The sequence below is a fragment of the Clarias gariepinus genome, chromosome 24 (assembly GCF_024256425.1).
Source record: "Clarias gariepinus isolate MV-2021 ecotype Netherlands chromosome 24, CGAR_prim_01v2, whole genome shotgun sequence".
Classification (NCBI taxonomy): domain Eukaryota; kingdom Metazoa; phylum Chordata; class Actinopteri; order Siluriformes; family Clariidae; genus Clarias; species Clarias gariepinus.
The window spans coordinates 21,919,530-21,945,957 of record NC_071123.1 but is presented as its reverse complement, the minus strand read 5'-3'; the positions used below and the strand labels follow the sequence as shown (position 1 = coordinate 21,945,957).

Sequence of the window (26,428 nt, the reverse complement as noted above, 5' to 3'; positions counted from 1 at the left end):
GTCCAGCATTGACGCGTCATCAGCGGAACATCGATGAAATCTGGACAATCTGACGAAAAAGTCGCAATGTTGTCGACGCCTAGGATATCACAGCGTGCTATCGTCTGGATATCGATACACGTGAAGCACTAGCGCAAACTGTGACTCGCAAACAAACAAGCAAAGTCAGCTACACATCAGACCTCATCACACACACTTGACAGAAATGTTATCTTAACCCCGTCTCACGGAAACCAGTTTTACCAGCCACCACCCAAGTGTATTTACACACCCTCTCGCCAACACACACTCACACACATATATGGCTCTCATTTCTCAAGACTGCTTGCTATTGTACCAGAGTGGACACACCATATAATTACGAAACACACACACACACACATATATACACACACATACACACACACACACACACGGACTAAATTTGCGCAGCAGTTTGAGTGTTTCTGCCATTCTTTTCTTTCTTTCTGTTTTGTTTTGTTAAATTGAAGCTTGGAATGCGGATGCCGATGATGTATTCGCTCCGATATCGGTAAATGATGTGACGTCGTATATTGATAGTCCCGACTGATTACTCAGCATTGAAACTTGACATCCGTCTTATCTGACAATCACACACCCATCACTTTTTATTAGACTTTAATTTGCAAACAATGTTGAGTCAATTATACACACATCATCATCATCTGTCTATCTAAGAATCTCTCCATCGGTGAAGTTCTACCTTTTTCAAGACTTCCAAAAAGTAAGAAAAGCGTCGTTTCGACTGCGGTGCAGGAGCCGAATGAACTTTCTTAGAATTATATCGACGTGACGGCGTTTAACATTTCAACGACTCGCAGGTAAGGGACTCGCGCCGAGGTAGCGCAGACGAAACCGTTCTGATCTTTTTCTGCCAACTCAACGTTTCCACCACTGCTGTAACACGTGTCACACCTGGTGCTGACAGGACAAAATGTGAGAAATGTCCACACTGTTGAAATGCACACGTTTCCCCCCTAAGGCGAATTCGTTAAAGTGTTTTATGTGTGCGTTAAAGAAACGAAAAACAAGAAGGAAAAAAAAAAAAAAAGTTTATAGATAAATAAAACTCCGGAGACTTCCAATGGGTTTCCCAAGACCGCGAGAATTGTGTTACACGCAAAATATCGATATATTTAAAAAAAAAAAAAGATTCCATGGCTGGAACAAGGTTTAATTATTAACACACACAAACGAACAGGACACCATTACAAAGTGTTAAAGAATTTGTGTAACGTGGCCTGACTGAACAAACCACCAATGTAAACGTGTGTGAGAGTTTTATCAGGATTTGGGAGGACCTGTGTTTTGACATAAGGAAGTCTTGTTCATTCCAGACACAGGACACACACACACCTATCAGTAACCAAAAGAAAATATGTTGGCACGTTTAGTTTTCCTAAATAAACACTTTTTTTTCTTCCCCCAAGGACCAGTTCAGTATGAGGACACTGACGCAGTTTTTATGTTGTTTTTGTGCTGCTTTACAATGCAAATGCTCATCATATGATGACTCTGTTAGATCCGGGAAGACGGGCACACTGTCAGCGGTTCAAGCACACACACACACACACACATGTGACTGCTATTCAAATACACAGAATTGTCTCTATTTTAACTGTTTCTGTAATATTCCCTGCTTTGCCTGGATAGGAAAATAATTAATAGAATCAAATTTATTGTAAAATTATTATATTTACAAAGGACGTTGAAGTCAAAAGTTACATCACAGTACAGCGATGGGACGCTTGATGATGCAACAGCTTTAAAGAAAGCCGTACATCTGCAAAACGGCCGATATGATCGCGGCCGAGCTGGCTCGAAGCCAACTGCAGTCGTTCCTTTAAATTGCAGACGTTCCGTTTTTAAAAATCGACGTCGCCAAATTGTGGAAGAGACACAATCTGTACACACAATCATTCACTCACACCACTTGTGCCCTACAGAAGCTCGGGTGGGAGTCATCGCCACATCCCCCGTACAGTCAGTCCTGATCTCCACATGTTTGGGTCATTAAAGGAGTTCCTGGGAGGCCGGCGTTTCTGACATGAAGTGAAGCAGGCAGTCCGATTATGGCTCTGGCGTACTGAGAAGATTTTCTACCTTGATGGTGTTCAAGCACAAGTGAACCACTGGGATAAGTATATAGAGAAATAAAGGGAGGTTTTACGTTTAGGACTGTGTTCACCATCACAAGTTCTGTTCAGACTGGCATTAGATCACATTATATAAACTCGTCGGTTAGTACAGTAGCTAACTGACACAACAGCACCTGTTTAATGATTACAGATTTAGAATGAGAAGCCGAGCCACGTCACGTCATCTAAAGTCACAGTCATAAATTTTTTTTACAACAATGAAATAAAAAATGACTGTATTGCCAAGGTCTCAACCATACCTTCCTGTTAAAAGTTCCTTCAAACACGCTTATCAAGATTTGGCTCGGCTCAGAAATGACACTGTTGATCGAAGGTGATAAAGTTTCCTCGAGGACAAGTGAAACTAAATAAATACTTTATTAAAAGTTCCAATCCTTCACTTTTACTTGAACAATGAAAGTAAAAGCAGAAGGACAAGATGAGGTTAAAGTTACCAAAGAACCAAGAGACGTAGGAAACCACAAACTAGCCACAGTTTTATTGCTAAACTCTTTAATGTTGGCATAATGAGAATGAAAATGTTACTATGTAACCAAAAATCAATCAATCAATAAAATCTGGTTGTCATCATTCAAACTTGATCAATACACTGATCGAACAGCAGCCGCTAAATAAGTTATGATGAGTCTTTTTATTGCAGCTCAAAAGTAATTGCACTTCCTTTATTTCCACCTTGCTACTTTCTGAAGCTTATTTCTCTAAAAAAAAAAAAAAAAAAAAATTGAGATCGAAATTAAAACTGCTTGTGCAGTGTATCTACGGCCATGAGCGAAAACTGTACACAACTTACTCGGATAAATAACAACAACAATGGAAATGATGGAGTAAACAGTCAACAGGTTTTTAAAAAGTCTACCAGGTGGAGAAGACAATGTGTGTGTGTGTGTGTGGATCTGACAGGTGCTGGTCTTTCCTGGTTAATCTATAATTGAAATTGTTGAATATTACCTGTCAACATTTACACACCCACACACTCACAAAAAAAACACACACGAGCTTGCGTTACTGTACTTATGGGGACGCTGTACTGACACTATTAACGCGGCTAATTAATTAAGCTACACCCACATCTACGGCCAATCTTAAAACCTTTTGCCTCTTTGAGCTTTTGTTTTTAATGAATGGTTTAATTCTAAAAAGTCAAAATTTCCAGGAACATTTGGTCCCCACAAAGATATAAAATCTTAACCTAACTGACCCACACACAAACACAACAGTCATTTTATGTTTTTCCACTGGCACGCAATATGAAGTTTTGATAATTATCGCCATGGTAACAGCAACGATCAGGAAACCACGTTTCATTTCTACTAGCGAATAGTGTAAAGTGTGTGCATCATGCAAGTTTGAGTGTGTGTATATATGCGCGAGTGTGTGTGTGCGCGCGTGCAGGCACACATGTGTATGAGTGCATGTGTGTCTGTGTCAAAACAACCATGCAGTGCATCAGATACAACTTGGCGTTTCTTAATAGTTGGCAAAGGAAGTGTAAAAACAGGGGCACTTCCTGTGCATTAAACACATACTCCACCCACTAACACACATGTACACACACACAGGCAGATGTTGCACACACACACACACACACACAGAGGGAAGCAGATGCGTGTGTATGTGTGTGTGTGTGTGTGTGTGTGTGCTCCAGCATGTAGCTTACTGCAGGCCCTGACATGAAAACTGTTTCCTCAAAGAAGCAAAGCAGGATAAAGATGCTGACGACTGCTTGTTAATTACACACACACACACACACACACACACACACACACACTACAGTAATCTTCTGTATATATAGTAATCTTCTACAGCACTCTTTGTGTGTGTGTTTGTGTATTCATCAACACGTTGCTGTTGAGGATAACGTCATCTCCTGCACATTTAGGTGTGTGTGTGTGTGTGTGTGTGTGTGTGTGTGCATTCTTCTGTGGGGTGATCATGTTGGGACAGAGAAGCGTCCATGAGGTAAGTGTGTTCGAGTGTGTGTGTGTGTGCGCGCCCGCGTGTGTGTGTGTGTGTGTGAGTGTGTGTGTGTGTGAGCAGTTGTAACCGCATGGTTGCATTTTGCAAAAAAGGACCTGGTGACATACAGCAGGATCCGAGTTTACAAACATACACACACACACACAGGATATGATAAAAAGAAATGTGTGCAATCAAGTAACCAAGATATACTCTGTGTGTGTGTGTGTGTGTGTGGTGAATAATCCAGGTAGAGCATGAAAATAGGATTAAACATCGTAATCCTACCTTTATACTGCAGCCTTTTATCACTACAACCCCGACAGCCAGTTAGGGGTGTGTGTGTGTGTGTGTGTGTGTGTGTGTGTTTGTGTGGCTTACTGGTCTTATGACAGTGACCTACAGTGTTTCAAGGCTTGTCTTGTGTGTTGTGGCTTGTTTGATATCACTGTCTCTCACACACACACACACACACACACACACACTAGCTGAAGTGCATTGATTTAGTGCACTTTCACAAGAAAACTTGTCATTCTTCACTCGAAGCTGCACACTCCAAAGCGGTGCATTGACTAACTATGTCGTCCAGCGCCCTGGGTATCACCTTATGGCGGGATACACGGGATACACACCGCGGCGATACGCTTCTGTTGTTTCTGTCGCAAACAAAGACGTTATTCCTGGGTGTGAGACGAAACGACTAGAGGGGGTCAGAGTGTTGCGCATGACAGCACATGACTTCTACTGAGATGGGAATGGATTGAAGCACAACTCACACACACACACACACACACTTTTTTAATAAAGTCCCATGATTTAAATTTAGTTAAACATCAAAGCACACTTTCACAACATTCTGAATTCTAAATAAAATTCCATAACCGTAAACATATTTACATTTATAACATATCTATAGTATGTATATTCAAAAATGTGAATATAAATCTCAAAACTGTAAGCAGTTAACAGGTGGTACATCAGTGTTATAGTATATATATGTTTATGTAGTATAGTACAATTAATCTAATATTTATTTAGATTAATTGTATTAAAATTTGAATTTGATTTTAAGAAAACTTTTAAAAAATGTCCCAGTTAATGCCAGTGTACAAAGGACAAATAAACAACTAGTGTAATTTTATAAAGAACAAATACACAGGTAGTGTAAAAGCAGGTAGTGTAACTGTACTATGAACAGGTAGCGTGAAGACTTGGAACAAATGAACAGAAAGTATTATTTCACTAAGACCCAATAAACAGTTAGTGTAATTAAAGTAGGAAAAAAATAGATATTGTACTTCTTTTAGGAACAAACAATAAACAGCTAAATAAACAAAAAAACGAAATCTTCAACTATAAAGTTCCTAAGATTACTGAGCCGAGCGAACAGTGAGTAATTTGGGCCAAATTAACAATAATTTGCAAAACATTAACCAAATTAAAACTCAGTTAGTGTGATGACTTTACAGCGAATTGATAGTAAAAAACAAACAGATAATTTCAAAAAACATTGTTAAATATGCGGTTTGTCTACGTATACCCTCGTACAAATAACATGAATATTTCTAAACGTAAACAAATTGCTTGGGCGTTAACGTTTTGTGCGTTCACACACCTGTTATAGTGTAACTGCAGTCATATCTGTTCTTTTAGAGACTATATGTTGTCCTTCATTCTTCTCTTGTACTGTCGTCTAATTTAAACCCCTTGTTATTCCGGCCTCCTGCGTACTCGCCACCCCTGTATGGGTTTGTGTGTGTGTGTGTGTGTAGCCTGTGGCTATGTCAGCTTCAGTAATTGCTTCGTCAATCACAGGCGCCTCCGTTACAGCCAGGTGTCGTTAACCCACTCCCTAATGCTAGAGCATGATGGGTCTAAAGATTTCTGCCTTAAAGTGTCATCATGGGGTGAACTACAGTCTGGTGATAAAGCAAAGGGTAATTAAAAATAATAAATAAATAAATAAATAAATAAATAGAGCCTACCACCAAAAATCTAATCCTTAAATATTTTTACATTTGAAAAAAGTTCCATTATTCTTTACTAATATAAAAAACGAAACGTTTCCTCTTATTGTTCAGAACAGACAATGAGACGACTTAACACACACACACACAGTGAGGTAATCATCACATGCTGGTCATTAAGGGACAACAATACTTTGAAAAGTTTGAAAGAAACCTTTCATTCAAAGAGAAGGTATCCAGTTTACAGACGTTACCCAATGTGTCCAAATTTCATTTCACTAACTGAGTAACATTTCGTAAGAGTGTTCACTTACCAAAATAAAACTTGACTTTTAAACCCTACTGGGTGTAAAAACATGGCCTTAACGCTTAAAATGTCTGATACAGAGATAAAGTGTCACTACTAATGCATGCTGTAACTCTTGTAGCGCACAAGCAAGTGCATAAACAAGTTAATTAGCTCATGATGCCATGGGCTTGAGTCACTGTGTCAGTCTGCTACAGACAAAAGACTTAACCTTCAAGGACTGAACTAGACAAAACAACAAAAAATAGAAGCACAGGCTAGCTAACTGGATGTGCGTAGGAAGTTCCAGTCAGGTTTTATAATGCAGCTACAGTCCGACAATCATAATACGGTGATTAAAATATAAGTGAATGCATTTGCAAATGTAATCCAGACCTTCTATGTGAAATTACCCTTATGAAATAATAATAAAGTTAACAAAAGTTCTATGTTAATATATTTCTACATTCATAGGGGAAAAGTTGAAATTCTGTAATAGTTAACAGCAAGTGCTACAATCGTACAAATTAGAATTTCATTTATCAGCTACACACAATCCAAGGCTAATCTAGTCATAGTATGATTAAATATATAATGTTGTAATATAGTAATAAAAAAAAAAGCTAAGAAAAAATTAAGCTACTTTTATTTTACTTTATAATATTTTCAACTATAATAAATCGTGAAAATATTTAGCGTAATATTTTGTGCTCTAACATGGTAATACAAATGTTCTAAGAAAGAAAATATAAAAAAAGAAACTAGCTTAAAAATATTAAAAATTTATTCCTAAAAAGAAGCATGTCTGGATTCATATAATATGTTATATAATATTAAAATAACAAGAATAAAAATGTATTCAGAAGCTAAACATATTCCAATGTTAATATATTAAAACATTATTCTATATATATTGGTGTAATATAGTAACCAAACTTAAATAAGTAATTAAACAAAGAAAAAAAAGAATTTCTTTTGATAATACATTTCTAAGGTAACATTGCAAAAAAATGTTCTTAAAAAGCTGTAATTTTTAAATGCAGTAAAAAAGGTATATGCTGTAAAGTTCTAATAAAAATGTGGAAATGAAACAAAATAAGCCTGAAGCTAAACAAGTTAGCAAAATAAAAATAATATCAAAGGTGTAAAGGTTACTATAGTAAACATGACAGATGCATTGATTTACTGATCAGGATTTTTCTCGGTAAAGGCGTCACAATACAAGAACGTGTGGGAGCACGCGCGTGTGTGTGTCTGTGTATGTTTTTAGAATCAGTCCTCTTATTGGAGAACACGGCTGCTAATTTCGGCCTCCGGCTGTAGCTGAGATAGAAGTGTGACACATTTACTGACGTGCACAATAAGAAGCAGTGGCGTCTAACACCTCTACAAGAGGAAATCTCGTCTGCAGCCATACGTCTTGACGTCACGCTAGCTCCGATGCATTTTTAAATCGTTAATTTTAAAGGTTTTGCCTTGGCTAGCTTTGCTGAAGGCTTCCACAGCGGAGGTGCAGGAATGCGGCTTTGGCTTTGAAGCTGAGGAACAACTCCTCTTTACCAAAGACTGGGCCAGACCTGACTTGCGAACCTTTGAGCTACTTAGAGCTACTTCATTTTAACCGACACACACACACACACAATGCGGATATATCAGTATAATTGTAACTATATGAGATCATCATGACTAGTACATGAATGAGTTATTAAAAATGTGACGGTTTATTAATAACGTTCAAAAACAACTGTTCAATTAGAACACCTATGCAATGCAAAACGTTTTTCTGATCTCAGTAAAGTACTATTCTCAGTGAAAATGTTCTCTAGAGCTTGTTCGGATGAACACTTTTTTTGCACGTTGATATACGACTTGATTGCAGTAGAATTGACTCCACACACAATCCCAACAAGCACAGCGCGATCAATGTGCATTTTACTTTACTAAATACCTATAATACAGTACAGTGATTGACTTATTGCATTTAACAGGGTGCTTCAGTTTGACCCTTTCACACAAATCTTCGAAACATCTAGAAAGAAGAAGTTACATCACAACACAACCATAATTACTTTCCTTCTTGCGCTGACTTGTGTGTACAACCGTGACTCCGCAGTTAAACCGCAAGCATGTTTAACGTACAATATAACAGACATTGGAAATTGCAGCTATCACATTTCATGCCAATTCATCACACTCGCCAGCAAGGCAGAAATAACTACTTACAGTTAACGATAAAGTTTGTAAAAATCTAGAATTAAAAATTTCCAAACTTTGTTGAAGTATCGACAAATCATGATTGAAATTTATTTACAAGCTTAAAAGTATTTTCTAGACTACTGGGCAGGTCAAAACCTCATTAACTAGTCTAAAACGTGAAAGCTAACATAACATAATAACATACTGTACAGCAGGCTAGTTACCAAGGCAGATAAAGGTTTCAAGACATGCACACAAACACACACAGTGTCATGTTCACACCAAGAGTCAAATGTCTACGTGTCCTGCTGAATAAAGCAAAAGAACAAAATACGCCCAAGATCACATGTACAACATTCCTGAATACAACTCGACAGGTCCGGGTAAAGTCGAAATCACAAATTATTGTATGCAATGGTGCACTGGCTTACAAAGGTGTGATGATCCCCATCAGGAACCAATGGTTTGTGTAGATTCTCAGGTTACACGGGTCACGTTTAGTGTTTAGTCTAGTCTAGACAACCGTCTATCAAGATAAAAGACCATGCATCAAGACTTGTCTCCATTTTGGCACCTAGACGATGGAAGGAAGGGTTTTCTGGTTGTCTTCAAATCAAGACTGCGAATTAGAATTCCAACAATGCTTCAGAGTCCAAACGAGCAAAACCGGCCATGCTGTCTGTGTGGGAGGCATGCGCTGATCTCCATCCTATGTCGATCGTGCGTCACTAAACAATCAGAGACATCTGTAAGTTTATAAAAGTAGAGGAGTGCAGATAGCACGTTCCTTCGACTGCCCTGTGCCGCAGAGCAACACTGCAAATAGTGCATGACAGTGATGGAGAGATGCATCTTGGAGACGGCATTTGTTAGCATTCACCTTGCCCTTGTGGGTTTTTTTCCACAACAATGCACAACACACTGCCAAAAACATGCCTAATAAACAGATGGTGATGTATCCCTAACCATAAAACCATGTTGGCCAATCAGATATCTGGAAAAAAGTTATTAAAAGTTTATTGCGTATGTCCTCCTTGTTCAAAAATAAGAGATTTGGCAAATACACGCTTTTGTGGTTGAAGCCTGTTTGTAACTCTCTCGCTGCTGATGCTGTAGATAGAAACCTTTAATACTCAGTTGAAAGTTTTTAACATTGGTACCTTAACATGATGCAAGGGCTTTTGAACTTTTTCTTCTAAAGGTTTATTCAGTGTCCTGATTTACTGATCAATTAACTCAACCAGAATGTCAAAAATCAGACCTGTTACATGCACTCTTGGCTATTCAGTTAATGTATGTACACATACTTTTGGTCCTTGAAAATGCTTTTGACCCATTTTTAAACCTACTCTGTCAAGTTATAGGATCTCCTGTTATAAAATTAGATATCAATACAATTGAGAGAGACATCAAAAGATAAAAAAAGAAAAAAACTAATATTATAACACTACTTTGTGATCTACTTGTACCAAGCTTATATATTGTTCATTTATATCATTTTTTTATCATCTTTAAAATTACAATATTACAAATTCTGTTCATGATTAATATGCATTTACATGGATTTTTGTATGAACACCTAATTCGGTAAACATTACCGAAAATTATGTTCCTAGTTCTGGAGTTTGTCAGTCCATTGGATCCTGTGTTTTTCAGGAAAACTAGGAGGGTTTTCATTTTAAAAGGTGGTTAACATGGAGGTGGATGACCCTTTGGATCTCGCTTACACACACACACACACACACACACACACACACCCTTTATCTGTTCAACTGTACAGATTGTAGGCTGCAGAATAAGCAAATATTCAGTGAACATGTGCTTCTGGAACTCTATTGTGTAAACACACTGATAGCTGCGTTATTTTACCACAGAAAGAAAAAAGGCTTTTTTGTCAGGATGATTAAACCATTTGCTGGAATTTTTACAGGAAAAATATCAAGCAAGGGAAAATTTTGTATTGCACAAGCCTAATTTTTCAAATATACCATCATTAATTTTCATTTATAAATGAACAAATACTAAAGAGGCTTTAATGCACAAAAAAATTGCACTACAACTCGCATGTTTACGAAGTACAAAACAAAATATAAGGCCTACACAATGTGTATAGAACAAATTAAAAGTAAACGCAACATCCTGTAAACAAATTCTTGCTACCTTTAATTAGCTAAAAGTAGTAAAAATAAATTAAATTGTTCACTGAACCACCTGGATGTAGTATTTCAGGGCATTTTCTGTCATGCAAGTGACACCAAGAATTTATTGCACTCATTATCAAATACCACTCACCACCATCGTTCCACATTTTATGGCTACATGGCTGTCAATCACCTAAAAAATTAAATATTTGACAAATTCCTTTAGTTAACTTGTTGGTTTGTGTTTGCTACCATATTTCTTAAAAAAATAATAATATTTTTAATGATGATATCCAAATTTCATTTCATTACAACTTTGGATTAAAAAATCATGACTTCTCGCTTACTTTTTTTCCTGAGATCTATTCCGACACTTTTTAGAGACCAACTTTATTACTCAGCACAAAACTCAGCTTGTAAAGTCAGCGGCTTTTAGGCAGCATCTGTTTTTTAACAGAGTCTTGTTGATAAATTGTTTGTTTTGCACGGAGCAAACTTTCTGCAAAATGTCATGGAGTTTCCAAGTACGACCCTGAGGCAAGAAACCCTGTATAAGAACAAGGAAGAGTGTGAGAAATCACTGATGGTGAGAAGATGGAAAAAAGGAAAGTGAGAACCCAACTATGTTTTTTTGTTGTTGTTGTTTTGTTTCAACACACACACACCCTATGTATTAATGAGACACCTCCCCCACACATCTCTGAATTTTTGAGTCACATGGTTTCCCAACAAAGAGTTTAAGACTCAGCCTAAGGGTACTTGACTGGGATTACCTGCGTTTGTGTGCATGTCTGTGTTTATGTATGATGTGCATAAATGTACAAGCGTTTGTCGAGGTACAACCTATATCATCATATAGGTTAGCATCATCAAATTTTACACAGAGACAGACTTAAGCCATGTGAGAATTTTTCGACTGGCACTAAGATGCAACTACACTGCCAATAGGACGATTTAATCTCAAAATCGGAGCAGCCAAGAAAGATTGTGAACAAGAAGGTGCCAACAAATTAATGATAATGATGTGATTATAAACTTAAACAATGCACTGGGGTTAGAGCGTAGGAAGTATAGAAGTCATTTTTTTCTAATTGGTTTCTATATTAGACTTAATTCCACATAAATAACAAAAACATTTATATTAAATATGTTTTACGAGATCTGAAATTACAGTCGTGTGAAAACGTGTCTTTAAATTAAAGTGATTTACAATTACACTGCATACGACAAAATCTCAGACTTCAAACCTCCAAGTTGAACAAACATAGAAATTATGTCAAATCAACATGGTTGCACATACTAATCATCAGTAAACAAAACAGAACTTTTTACATTTAAAGGAGCTGCAGACACATCAAACATATTCATCTGTTTAATCTATGAATGTAATTGAAGAGTTTCTGACTTCTCTCCATTTCCAAGGAAAGTTGAACGTTATTGTTATCTACTACAACTACAGGACAGGTGCGGTAACTTCTAAAACTACAAAGACAAAAAAAAAAAAGAAAAAAAAGTTGGCTACACAAGATCTTGTATGAAAGATGTACTATAACCAAATACATTCCAACTTCCAAATACTAAGAAGTAATTAATTTCAGAAAACCTAGGGATAACCTGTAGTTAATTTTATTTCCGTAAAAAATAAATGTTTATTTTACATCGTTTTAAGAACAAAAATCATCTTCATCCATCTTTCTTTTTTAAGAGAGCTTCTCATCAGTTCATTATGTCTTGATTTTCAACCTTTCAGAAACTCATTTTCCAGATGCATAAAACTTGACTGATGTCTCTATTAGAACACCACGACTTGATTCGTCAAAGTTCAACTAGATAGATTTGTTCTAGTAGCCGTAATTCAAACGAGTTTCAAAATGAGGACCTTAAACGTTAGGGAATCTTGCACTAGTCAGTTACTGTAGGTACACATACTTTGAAGCTGGAGCATACCATGGAATTTAACATCCTCCTCTTTGAACAACAAAGTTATAAGTCGGTAATTGCAAAAATACAAAAGAGCCAACAGCTGGAACGACAAACTGTGTGACTAGAAAGTAAACTCTTTGGAGAGTGGTTAAGCACAAATTTGTGAGTAAACTACGGATGTTATGGTACACGTGATCGAATTTGTACAATAACAATGGTACATTTTCTCCATTAATTCAAGGTTAATTCAAATAAAAGGAACAGCTAGCTAAATATTTAAATATGTAATTCAGAGATGGGAATTTGTACAGGGTTTTAAAAGTCTAATAAACAGGTATATTTCAAATGAAAATTAATGAAAGTTATGATTTTTTCACCGTACTGAAAACATACTATGAATTTTGTGCAACATTACACCTGCAGTGTTTTGCGGGCACCAAAAACAACCAAACGTCCTCACAATTGATGGATTGCGTCGAATGTCCCAATAGTAACCCGGTCCTCACAAAATGTCAGTGTTTTACAGTTTCAACAACCTGAAACAGGCTGGGTTTAAAGTTGTAAGCATGAAATTAATTCACTGTAGTAATCATCGTGTTAATGAGCGGTCCTCACAAAGAAAGAAACATGAGTCCGAGTGTGTGTGTGTGTGTGTGTGTGTGTGTAGGTCATTGTCACTCCTCCCCTACAGACGCAGCAGATGGAACGATAAAAAAAAAAAGAAATGTACTAAGCGAGACTTTATCCAACCCTTAGCACACAAACAAGACAATCATGCTTTCCGTGAACTCTAACACACAGACTTATGGAGTGTGCCGCTGTTCAAATCGGTACATCTTTCACCACATCGCTGATATTACTACTCTAACTCTACATCACTCACAAACACAAACTAACCTCAAACACACAGGCATGTACAATAGAAGGACGCGATGTTCTTGTGAGGCCTTTTTGTCTTTCTTGAAAGTCCCCACAACACCGCGTTTATTTGATTGCCTCTGTGGTTTTTTTTTTTTTTAATAAGGTTTAGTTTCACAGCTTTTCTCTCGGTTGAAAGCGGGGCTGTGTTTAGGAAGATTTTGTTACCGCATCATTGGAGTCAACGTAAGACCTCACAGGTTTTGTAATTCAATGCTGTGTGTGTGGGAGAGTGTAAATATCCTGGCTTGTATTGGTGTGGTTGTGGGGACCTTGCTCGTCCTTTTTGCTCGTCATCACATTTTAATGAGCGTTCCAAAAGTGTCAGGTTGCTTGAATTTTTTTTTTCAGCTTTTAGAAAAAGAACACACAAACACACACATTACTGCAACTTTATTCTTAACTTCTAAGATTTGCAGTATTGTCCCTTTGCTGCAAGGTATAGCAGCTTATACCGAGTGGGTACCTGTGGGAACCTTGGTGTCACTACACTCAACACACACACACACGCTATCATTTAAACAGCAAAGAATGCAAAATATTCAGGGCGTGAGTGACAGCCTTGTTAGTCAGCTCTTTTGAACACAAACCGCCATGCAGGTTCCGTGTGTGTTAGCCAACGTGTTCAGATAACTACATTTCTTATCTCACTACCTGTGCTACTCCCTTACTCTCTCACACACACAATCTTTAAATCACATACTCTACTCACAAAATCTGCCTAAACTCCATCCTGATTGAGGTTTTGAACAAAATTGTATAGCTTTTATTTATATCACTCACTTATTGTCTATACCGCTTAACTCGGTACCTAAGGTCACTGCGGGACTGGAGCCTATCCCAGGAAACTCGGAGGATGAGGCGGGGTACACACTGGATAGGGTGCCAATCCATCAAAGGGCAGACACACTCATACACACTTTACAAGCACTTTGAGAAGGCCAGTTAGCCTAATCTGAATGTCTTTAGATATTTGGGGAGGAAACCGGAGGACCCGGATTAAAACCCACTAAGGACACGGAGAACATGCAAGCTCCGAACCGGGACCTTGGACGTGCAAAACTGGAAAAAAAAATGTGTGAACCCGAGAAATATAGAAAAACATGTTCTCACAACCCGCACATGGCTTTTTTTTTCTTTCCTTTTTTTAATGCTGTGAGATCTGGGGCAGCAGGCCTGCGGTAAAATCTAAAATATCTGAAACAAGGCCACATTCAACACACGCGCTTGCACACACACACACACACACACACACACACACAAGTAACTATCCTGCAATTTCAAGAGGCGTGACCTTGTGTAGGTCAGCTTTACTTTCTCAATCTTAACTTAACACACACACACAACCTGAGCCAACACATATACACACACACACACACACAAAATACGTTGCATCATCGGAAGAGCCCAAAGCTCTTTACTATACTGTACAACAGTGTGTGTAAAATTAAACCTTGGAACCGGATTAGCGAGGTGGGTGTGTGTGTGTGCGCAGTGTGTGGTGTACAGCAGCTCGAAAACCTACAGCCTGAAGTATTCAGGAGTCAAGGCGTTTAGAGGATATGGGGATATGTGGGAGGCTGGGTTACTAGCAAAACCCTGATTGAGTGCAAGTTTCTGAGAATTTGTTGAGGGCTAAGAAGAACTCATTCCTTTAAATCAATGAGTCATAATTCCTTTAGATTTCACTCAAGTGTCACATTTGCTGATGATGAGCTTCTCTGACATGTGCAGGTTACTTAGCATTCAATGAGCGCTAGGACTAGTTAGCACAAGTTTAACTGAATTTGATGAGGGTATTTTCTTTGACCTTGAATGCAGGTCAGTTTTTCTTAGAATGCAAGTTAACTAGGCAGTTTCTTTTTTTTTAAACTTTAACTTCAAGTTCTAGATTCATAGCAATGACACGGGTTTCTTAGTTATGACACGGGACAGTGTCTTAAATTATACCAAGTTCTAGTTTCTTAACTTTGCAAAGTTCTAGTTTCTTAACTTTGCCAAGTTCTAGTTTCTTAACTTTGCAAAGTTCTAGTTTCTTAACTTTGCCAAGTTCTAGTTTCTTAACTTTGGCAAGTGCTTATTTATTTAATGGGGTGCATGTTCCCTAGAATTTTAATGAGTGCCAGGTATTTGGAATTTGGCAAGCACTAAAGTTTCTTCAAAAAGTCGTTTCTAACTGCTAGATTGTATGACTAAGGCTAGTCTGTTAAACTAAGAAGGGTGTTTGTTTCAATACTGTTAGTTCATGTAAATCTCATTACCAATAGATTTCTCAGAGATGCTCGACTCTTGCGAGTGCTCATTTTTAGAAGAAGTGATAAATTCCCTTAATTTTGATGAACATGTATTTTTTACAGTGCTAGTTTTGGAAGTTGGAACTTTCTTTTTTTTCAAAAAAAAAAAAAAAAAAATCAAAGCTAGTTTGTTTCATGCATGCTCATTTTTTTCTTTTCCTCATTTGTACGAATGCTAACGTCTTATGATGCAACATGTTTATAACCAGCCATAATTCATTTGAGATGGTAGAACATGAAGCACTTGTAACCGCCTTACCTTGCAGCTGTTTGAAACGGCCCTCCATGATGTTGGAATACTGCACCTGGTTGACGAAAGCAGCGGGAGAGAGAGAAGGCTCCCTCTCCAACCGCCCGTACTCCATCTTTCTTGAGTTTTTTTTTCTTCCCTCTCCGTTCAAGCTTACAGTCGTTCACACACTAACTTGGTTAAAAGACAGAAAAGGTTCAGGACATGCTAGGACTTGGCCAGCCAGTAGCCAATTGAAAAATGTGTAGAAAAAAAAAAAGTATCCAAAACAACAGAGCCAATACCGGTGAAGAAATTCAACGAGTCGCGAGTGTATCCAGGTGCACCAGTTTAGTTTTAGAGCGGGGTGTGCGCAGGTTCACTCGCCACGAGCAACGCGTCCACAGGTAGCAGCGTTTGCATTCGCAGTTTCATCTGAGCGCCCTGTCCCGCGCCATGCCGTCTCCAAAAAAAAAACCACTTCGCCCTTCTCTAATTTCCTTTCTTCTTTGAAGGAGCATAAAATGGGCAATGAAAGAACAGACTGTTCCTTTTCTCCTGTTCAGACCTGGACACTCTTCGTTCCTTCCTTCTCGCCTGAGCAAAGTGCAAAGCTTCTGTCTTCGCTCTTGATCTCCAGGCTTCCCTCCAAAACGAGTAAGCGTACGCGTGGTTGTTGTTTTTTTTTATTTCCCCTTTTTTTCCGCGTGCACACACACACCTTGTTTGAGCGAGCCACGGTGGGCTGCATAAGTAAACAAAGCCTTCTGCTCGCTCCCTCTTTCTGAGAACACTATCTCTCCCCGCTCTCTCTCACTCTCTCTCTCTCGCGCGCGCTCGTTCACCCGCTCACTCCCGCTCCCTGAGCTTTCAATTTGCATAAGGTGTGTGGGGGTGGAGTAATAAAGACGCAGAGAGAGAGAGATAGAGAGAGACAGAGGAAGGAAGGGAGGGGGAGGGTGTGGACGTGTGGGTTAAACCATCTCCGAAGGTGTAGGAGGGGGACAGGAGTCGGATTAATCCAAGCAAAATGGTGTGGAGAGATGGAGATCAAAGATAAAGAGTGAGAGACGGATAGATAGATCGATAGATGAGATCAAGTGAGGGATAGTGGCCGAAAGAGAAAGAGATCGGTTTTTTGGGGTTTTTTTTTTCCCGCTCTCTGGTGTGCGGAACAGAAATAAGTCGTTAAGACAGGAAGGAAGTACTTGAGAAAGATGCATCAGCCAAGAGATGAACCTCTCTTCCTGTTCTTGTGTGTGTGTGTGTGTGCGCATGTTATTATATACCTTCACTACAGGAAACAATACCCACAGACAAGTACCCATCCCAAAAACAAACAAATAAAGATAAAAACGGACAGAGGAGAGAGAGAGAGAGAGAGAGACAGAGACGGAAATACAGAAGAAAAGAGAAAAAAAGAGATGCATCGATACAGAGATCTTACAGTGCCACAAGGGATGTGTGTGTGTGGACAAGGAAGTGTGTGTACCTGCATGTTTGACTTTGCATGGGTGTAAGAAATAGACGCATGACTTTCACACACACCCACACACACCACTCTTTCATCATCGGGTTCCTTTCATCCCTGAAGTCACATGACCATCGAGAGCACTCCCACTCCTACCTGCTGCTCACCTGCGCTCCGGTAGTGGAAAAGTGGGAGCTCGGGAAGTTAGAGAAACAACAAGTAAATACGGCCGAGGCGTCCGTCTCGAGTCCTCTTTTAGGAATTCCGAGTTGAGACGGCGTTTCCGTTGCAGTTCGGAGGTCCGAGTTTCGGTCGTGTGCACCTGATATTGCAACAAACATGACTTTATACATATGTTGACTTGTGAGGGCAGATGCTTCCTGTTTTTTTTTTGTTTGTTTTTTAAGATGCCCAACCACCTGGCTATGAAAAGTTTACTGTTTACGCCCAAGTTATAGACCGTGAGAAAGTTTCTGCACCCCCTGTAAACGACACACATCACTAATGACGCCTCCACCGATGAAATTGTTTACATTACTCTGTCTGTCTTTGAGGTCGTCACGAAAAACAAACAGACAAGATGGAAAATAGCTATTATTTACTCTCTGTTGTGTCAGAAACTTGCACACCGCGTGACGTTTTTTCAGGATCTGCACGCCAAAAATGATCAAAGAGAAGGGATGCGCGGTCTGTCACGCATTTATTTTATTATTACATGATGAAAAAAAAAAAATTGTGCACGCACGCACGCAAAGAACTGAAATGCGGCATCAAAGAAGAAAAGAAAGAAGAGGGGATGAGAGGGGGGAAAGCCGTGTGGGAGAGAGTGTGTGAGAGCCCTGAGGGGAATTTCTGCAACACAAAAAATATGCGGATCATGTCTCCGCTTGTCAGGACAGGACGGTATTTTTCACACACTCGCTGGTTCGTTCGGACGCACGCACTCGCGCATGCGCGCGCACACACATACACACACGCATCTTGTTGTCAGGATTTAGTCTGGTCATGTAAGTGCACACTGTAGTGTGTTTATTGATACTATTAGGATTATGTATAAGAGTGTGTGTGTGTGTGTATGTGTGTGTGTGTGTGTGTGTATGTGTATGTGCGCATCAGCCTGCACTGTTGTCCAACCCAGTGCTTCTCTCTGCTGGACACATTCTCTCACTGCAGCATGCTAGACCGCGCTCTCGCTCTCACACACACACGTGCTCCCTTACCCGCGAGTGCTTTGATGCGCGAGCGCTCGAACAGTCGCGCCGAGCTGTTCTCGTTGTCCCACTCGGGCTCGGCCGCCAGCTCCCAGCGGTTGTTGATGTCATTGTACTGCTGCTGGATCTCCACGCTGTCGAAATCCGTCGGTGATATGGCGCTCATAGTGACCACCCTGTCGGTAAGAAGAAAAAAAAATTAATTAAAAAATGGGCGGAGACCATATAGAAGGGATTAATAGCAAACAGTTAGAATGGGGCGGGGTTTGAGCGTAACTACGGTTAAAGGTTGGGGTTAATTGTGAGCAAAAATGGGGCGGGGTTAGGCGTTAAATAGAAACGAAAGGGGTGGAGTTAACAGGTGAAGGTGGGGGGGGGGGTGAGTTGAGGAAATAAAGGTGTTTTAAATAGGTGGGATTAGGACCACATAATAAGGAAAGAAAAAAAAACGGGTGGGGTTCAGTACAAGAAAACAAAAGGGGCGGGGCTAAAGAAAGGTAGGAGAAATTTTGGTCAAAAATAATGGAAGGTTGATACCAAGTGAGGAGGGAAAACATTTATAAAACACACACACACACACACACACACACATACAGACACCCATTGCCGACCCACAATCCCTCAGTGAGTCCATGATGAATAGCAGGATTCCATCAAGAATAGCGGAATTCCCAGTTGAAAAGATTTGAACTCGTCAATATTTCAACGCACTGAGCCTTAAAAGCACCCGAGGGGCACGAGCAAACACATGTGCACACACACACACACACACACACACACACACGCATGCCAATGAGCCATTGTGAGTATTTAATAATAGGATGCTGTAGAGGCAGAGAGTGATGTCTGTATAAAAGCAAACGTTTACAACTATATTACGAATAAAGATTAGAGCAGCTATATAAATAAAAGAGGTTTTGTCTGTACATTGGATCAGAACTCGCTCTGTATAAGTGAATTTTAAGTCGTGTTGAGAAAACTTAAGTCGGCTTCTGGATTCCTGATGAGAGTAGTTCAGACGTTGAAGTCTGCGTCATAAATCATTAAGTCAGTCTGGAGACTTAATAATTCTCAATTCTTAATAATGAGTCTGGATGTTAGACTTCAGCTCAGTCTGGAATTTACAAACTCATCAGGAATCTAGAAGCCGAGTCTGTCTGAATCTAGAAACTTTGTGTAAAGCAGCACTCTGAACACAGAAGCTCTGCTGGGACTCCAGCGACTCTGAAATCTAGACGGACGACAACAAGGAACCTGAACTTCTTCAAATAATCAGGAATCCCAGCATCAAATCCAGAAGCTCCGACAGTAAACAGTGGAAATATTTATGCACTTGAAAGGAACATTTCTCTTTCTTTAATTCTAAAGTCCACTCCAGAAGCTCTGCATGTAATCTAAAAGCTCTGATCGATATCTAGAACCTCTGAAATTAGAAGCGTGGCTCATAGTTTTAAAGATCAGCATGAACTCTGCAAACTCTTGAAGAAAAACAAGCTTTTTTTCCCTCTTGAACAAAAAGAAAAAGGTTGACATACTTTTTGTTACATTTACTTTGCACAACTTTCGCAAAACCCACATTGGTATGCGCGTATTAACGCCGAGACCTTATTTACATACAGCCAGGACGAGAAGACGAGAGGGAAACTCTCATGCCGTCGCCCGCGGCTTCGCGCCCCTCCCGAGCATTAGCGTCCGCGTCTCCTGGCTGATTTATCATCGTATTTATATGCTGCTCAGAGGTCCGCGTATGTGACTAGGACTGAAATGTGGGTCGCAAATGGAAACAAAGTCGCGTTGGCGCTGCTGACGCAAGAAAAGGCGGGAAAACACCTCGCAGGTTTCAGTTGCTTGGGCAGGCGGTATAGCGATGGTACATCTTGCTGTTGTGGCGTTTTTAGTTGGCGTCTGGCTCGGGCTGCTGGGGGATTTCTTTTTTTTTTTTTTTGCGCCGCGGTGCAGATCTACGAGCCGTGGTTAGAATGTGAACAATCCTGAGCACAAGGTTGCATCATCGCAAGTTTTTTCAAAATCATCCTCCAATCTTGAGCCATTTAAATTATATTTCTCACTCTGTCTTACACACACACACACACACACACACACACAATGGCAGCTAGAGCCTGGAGCACTAATTCAGTCCCCATCACCACCCCACCCCCTCTTCCCCACACACACTTTAATGACCCCTACACACCCGTTTTTAAAAGGCAACTCCAGATCAATGCTTTCTGTCTGGCCGGGATCAGCTGTGTCCTCTGGCCCAGGCTCTCTGGAGAATCTGCTTGTGTGTGTGTGCGTGTGTGTTCGTTCCATAAATTAGATGGATGATGGAGAAAGAAAGGGTTATTAAGTAGATATGGAGTGCATGATAACAAAGGCGACTGATCTGTTATTGTGTGTGTGTGTGTTTGTGTGTGTGTGTGTTTAGGTGACATTGACAGTGTCTTGTATAAAAGGTGTATTGAGCACAACCGCATTAGAGTATTTGTGAATAAATGGATGGGCCGTGTGTGTGTGTGTGTGCGCGCACAGCAAGTTAAGTAACAAGGCCTTTTTTCCGTGTGGATTAGGGAAGAGATTGGGATAGAAAGCAGATTGTAAGTTGTTATCTCAGGATCTCACACACACACACACACACACTAGTGTCAGGGCCTTGACACGCAGCATGCCGTCTGTCGGCACCCAGGCCTCGGTGAGTGGGTGGAGTTTCTGCAACGTTTAAATTCCAACAGTGTCTGGATTTCGAGGGGACGTTTCATCCGGTGGAAGACTTCACGTTCCTACTGGAGCACTTAGATGAATAACAATTTTCTTGATCTTGATAAGTTCTAGAAAGCTTCCAGATTTATTCCATTCCATTGCACAGATTTTGAGCAGATGCTAGGTAGAGAGCTTCAAGATTCTGAAGAGCATCTAGGTTATTCACCAAAATGAGGATGGGTTCCCTGTTGAGTCTGGTTCCTCTCAAGGTTTCTTCCCATTACCATCTCAGGGAGTCTTTCCTTGCCACTGTCGTCCTCGGCTTGTTCACCAGGGACAAACTGACCATTTTGACTCATACACATTCTAAAGAATTCTAAATTTGTATAAAATGTGATTGTGTAAAGCTGCTTTGCGACAATGTCAAAAGCGCTATGCAAATAAAATTAAATTGATTCTAAAGACCAAGCAGATCTTTAAAACTTCGAGTCAAGCTTCTCAATTCAGAGGTTTTAGATGACTCTTGTAGAAAGAGATGTTTTTTTGCTTAACCGACAAAACATTTCCACTGTTTTCTGTCCTGATTCTGAAATACGTTCGTATCCCTCAACATCAAAGTTCATGAGCTCTAGATCCCAGGCATACTGCTAGATTTCAACGGAGGAACTCTCTAGCAGAGCTTTGGATGCCAAGCGCAGAGTACAACCAAAACTTTGAGAATCGATGTAAAGCTTCTGGGCTTCTAGATTCCGAGCAGTGTTTCTACATACCAGGCTGGGCTTCTACACCATCAGCAGTGTTTCTATGCATCTAGATTTCTGAGCAGCTTTTCTAGACACTAGATCAGGCTTTTAGGGTTATAATCAGTGTTTCCAGATAGCAGATTGGGCCTTCAGACATCTGAGGAGTATTTCTAGATACCAGGTTAGGCTTCTACATCCTCAGCAGTGTTTATAGGTACCAACCTGGCTCCTAGATTTCTGAGCAGCTTCTCAGGACACCAGGCCAGGCTTCTAGATTTTCAAGCAGCGTTTATAGATACCAAGCTTGGCTCTAGATTTCTCAGTATCAATTCTAGGTACCAGGCTGGGATTCTAGAGCAAATATACTCTTCCCAAGCGTAATGTCTGTTTGACCATTCTAATTGCTAAAATCGACTCCATCCGCCTGAGAGGGGCAGTAAAGCTCAGAGCCAAGTGTTGAAAATGGAAGCAAAACATTTAACCAGCTTGGCACGGCCACTATTATTGTTATTATAGTTATTATCATAATCATCATCATTATTTATTATTATTTATAACCCACTGTTCCTGGTGGTTGTTAGTTTAATCTTCACGACACACACACACTCAAGCTCGGATTAAGAGTAGGGACACGCGGCGGGACCTCAGTTGCATCATTGTGCAGTACACCGCCACTTTAATGAAGCTGTAGCCATGACAACCGGGATTTCCTGTCCCTGTGGGAAAAGTGATCTCATCTGTGTGTGTGTGTGTGTGACATGATTATCAACGACAAGATGTATATTGTCTATTTTGCAGACATGTATGTGTGTGTGTGTGTGTGTGTGTGTAGGAGAGAAAAAGAGATTAAAGTGGGCACAAATGTAGCCGTGGAAACACACACACACACACACACACACACACACACACACACACACACACACACACACACACACACAAATATCCACCCTTGCCCCAACTCCTTTATTGCCCTTTTATGGTGTCGTCTTACACAGTACGTGCAAAGTCAACAAACAGACTGGTGTCTAAACCCGATGTTGTACTGATGATACACACACCACTTCGTTTCCCCTCGTCAAAGTCATCACACAGAAATGAACAAAAACTAAACGCCTTGGGGAAATTATACTCTCTGAGTGTGTGTGTGTGTGTGTGGGGGGGGGGGGGGGGGGGGGGAGTGTGTCAGGGAGTCTAACAGAGGAGACATCTGTGTGTACATAGACTGAGAAGAGAATGAACACACACACACACACACACACACACACACACACACACAGCTCTTGTTGTTGGTGATAATTAATCTGTGTTACTGTGAGTGGAGTAAATCAATACAGCTGATCAAGTTTATCAGTATGTTCCTGTCAAACACACAGCATCTCTTTCTCACACACACACACACACACACACACACCAATCTGCTGGTGCACATCCTCACTCCACAGCTACACTGCCACCGTGTGGCCATCTGGTTATTTAATAGTTTTTTTTTTATACATTAATCTGTCTGTGTGTCAACCGCGCTCCATCTGTCCATCACTCACTCACTCTGTACGTCTTCTATAAATATCTTTACTGTACATGGTAAATTAATAGGGATGCTAACTTTTAAGCAGTCTGATTAAGAGAATCCTGACTTTTTTATGTAATGTAAAAAATAAATAAATAAATAAAAAACCAACAGCAGCCATTATAGAATTTTTGAAAAATAATATCTCGAGCTCAAGTATCCGCTCCTCCATGAAACACGATGCTGTACGGATATCACTGGGTAAAAAATAAACCCGAGGCTCGAATCTGGCTGGGGATCGATGCTGGAGCTGAGACGAGGAGGACGAGGCGAGATCGGTCCCAGCCGATTAGGAAACCTTGAACGTGGAAAAAGCTACATTACGAAAAACATGGTATATATATTTTTTAAATTAAATAATTTTCCAATTAATTACGAAATGACCGGAAGTAGCCGATTCTGTTACTGCGTACACGGTAGAATTTTTTAGTCTCACATTTTGTTTATTTTCATATTACAATAACCAACACTAAAAAATACTTTTAAAAAGTTCAAAAGTCACAAAAAAATTGTTTATTTTGTACTTGACCTTTACAAATGCATCAATATCAAGAATGTTTTTATAGATTGTCACCATTTTCCTTCTTTTCCATTTTTTATTTTTATCAATATTTAAACTCCAAATTTTTTAAATTATGCCTTTATTTTTTGTTTTTAACTGTAAAATCTTTAAAAATGTTACGATTATTTTTTTTACTTAATTACAATAAAAAATTAATTTTAAATAAATCTAAATCTTTACGACTATAATACAGTTTCACATTTTTAGCTTTTTTCTTTTTTAAAACAAGATACAATTTTCTTTCAAAAATACACTTGGAAAAGAAATGTTCAAAATGCTTTCAGATTTGTACTTTTTTCACTAGTATTTTCTAGAAAATAAATATAGTAAAATGTTTTGCTTAATTTTTATAATAGTAAAATTAAATAGTAAATATTTTTACTTTGTTTAGTAGTTAATTTTTATAATTGATTTAAAATTAACCAAACGTTAAAATTGTTAAACTTGAAATTTTTGGAAAAAGGTTTCTGATTTTTACAAATTTCCTATTTTTATTTCCATTGTTTTTTTTTTTAATAAGTTTTGTATTGAAAATTAAATTTGAACTAAATCATGCTAAAATGTTTATAAATTGTAATTTCAAAACTTTAACATATTTTTCCTTTTTACCATAAGAAATAAAAATTTTAAATCACGGTAAAATTTTGCACTTAATTTTTACAATTGTGTACAATTTATTTTGAGCCCCAGACCCCCCACCCCCCCGTTAATTTGTATGATTATTCTAAAAACTTAATTACAAATTTTGTGTTGAAACTTTGCAATTCATCTTGACAATTTTCTCCTTCAAGTACAAACACTGCTTTTTAAATACATATAAATGTTAAACTAGTTTACAATTTATTTAAGAATATATTTAACATTGTTGGCAAACGTCAACACCCTGATAGATAGTGTAGAGATACCTCAGGATGGGGAGATGATGTGTGTGGGGTATCACCTCACGGTGCCTATTGAAACGCGGGCGACAGATAAAACACTCACTCAGAGGACTACATGCATCCTGATTGACAACATCTTCAGATTTTCGTTTAAAAAAAAAAAAAAAGCTTTTTTTCTTCCTTTAAACCAAGGAGCAGAGGAGAATGTTTATAAGAGACAAGTACTGAAGAAACAGCAGCTTGCAGAGGAGGAGGAGGAGGAGGCGGCTATATTTAGGCCAAATCAACACAGCGAGCTTGTTTAAGTCTTGGTTTTTGGACGTGCTATCTGCTAACAGACGACCGACTGCCAACACACACACAATCTGGACGGCACTCCAGCAGAATGATGTGAGGATACAGAAAATGGGAGTGTTTTGTGTTTTTGGAGGACGGTGTGAAAGAACGAGGCAGAAGATGGAGGATGAGCCTGAAGCAGTTGTTTAAGATGCGAATTAGCTTTGGTTCATAAATTTTTAACAAGTGTGATGAACAGCTAATAAACCGAGCTGGATAATGTCCCACTAGAAGCTGTGGAATGTGCCATACTGAAACTTCTGTCCTGTCCACATGTAATACGGATATTCTTTGGTTTAAAAAGAAACAAAAAGGTTAATTTTTTGCTTTTTACTGCACTTTAGCAGATATCTGTATGATGTTTTGATTAATAGTACCATGAGATTCAGGGTCATATTACAGATGCATGTCTACTTTGCTGATTCAAAGAGACATGGATGTGCAACTACAGTAGATAAAGGACATAAAGGTATAAGACAAAGCTTCTGAATACTAAGGATGCTTATACAAGAAACTGGTACACTCATCATACAGATCATAGGAATGAGCTGATCATCACAGTGTACATCAGAGTCCAGTAGGTTGGATCAACCTGATTCTTCTCCATTTCATAGTCCAAAGATTTTGTAAAGTTTTTCTACTATTAACCAAAAGATGGATGAATAGACATCTCAGTGTTTGGATGGGTGAATGGATGACCGTTTGGATAAATTGATGATGAATGGATGGATGGATGGATGTATAGAGGATGGATGAATATAAAAATGGGTAGATTATTGAGTCTTTAGATGGAGGGTTGGTTCAGTGGATGGCGGAGTGTGTGATGGATGAATGAAAGTATGATGTATGGTAGGTTAATGGATGAGA

At 39.2% G+C, this 26,428-nt stretch overlaps 1 protein-coding gene across 6 annotated transcripts in view; it reads right to left on the bottom strand.

Moving 5' to 3' along the window:
• LOC128512018 (spectrin beta chain, non-erythrocytic 1) overlaps positions 1-26,428 on the bottom strand; it is a 61,873-nt gene that overhangs the window by 27,680 nt on the left and 7,765 nt on the right. For 3 of the 6 annotated variants that reach the window (XM_053485111.1, XM_053485116.1, XM_053485112.1), the window contains exon 2: positions 18,782-18,948. In XM_053485111.1, coding sequence (XP_053341086.1) covers positions 18,782-18,938 — 157 coding nt within the window. In that variant the 5' untranslated portion in view covers positions 18,939-18,948. Of the gene's footprint in view, positions 1-16,120; positions 16,908-18,781; positions 18,949-26,428 lie in introns of those variants that run through there. The other 3 variants (XM_053485114.1, XM_053485115.1, XM_053485117.1) reach the window with 3 other exon arrangements.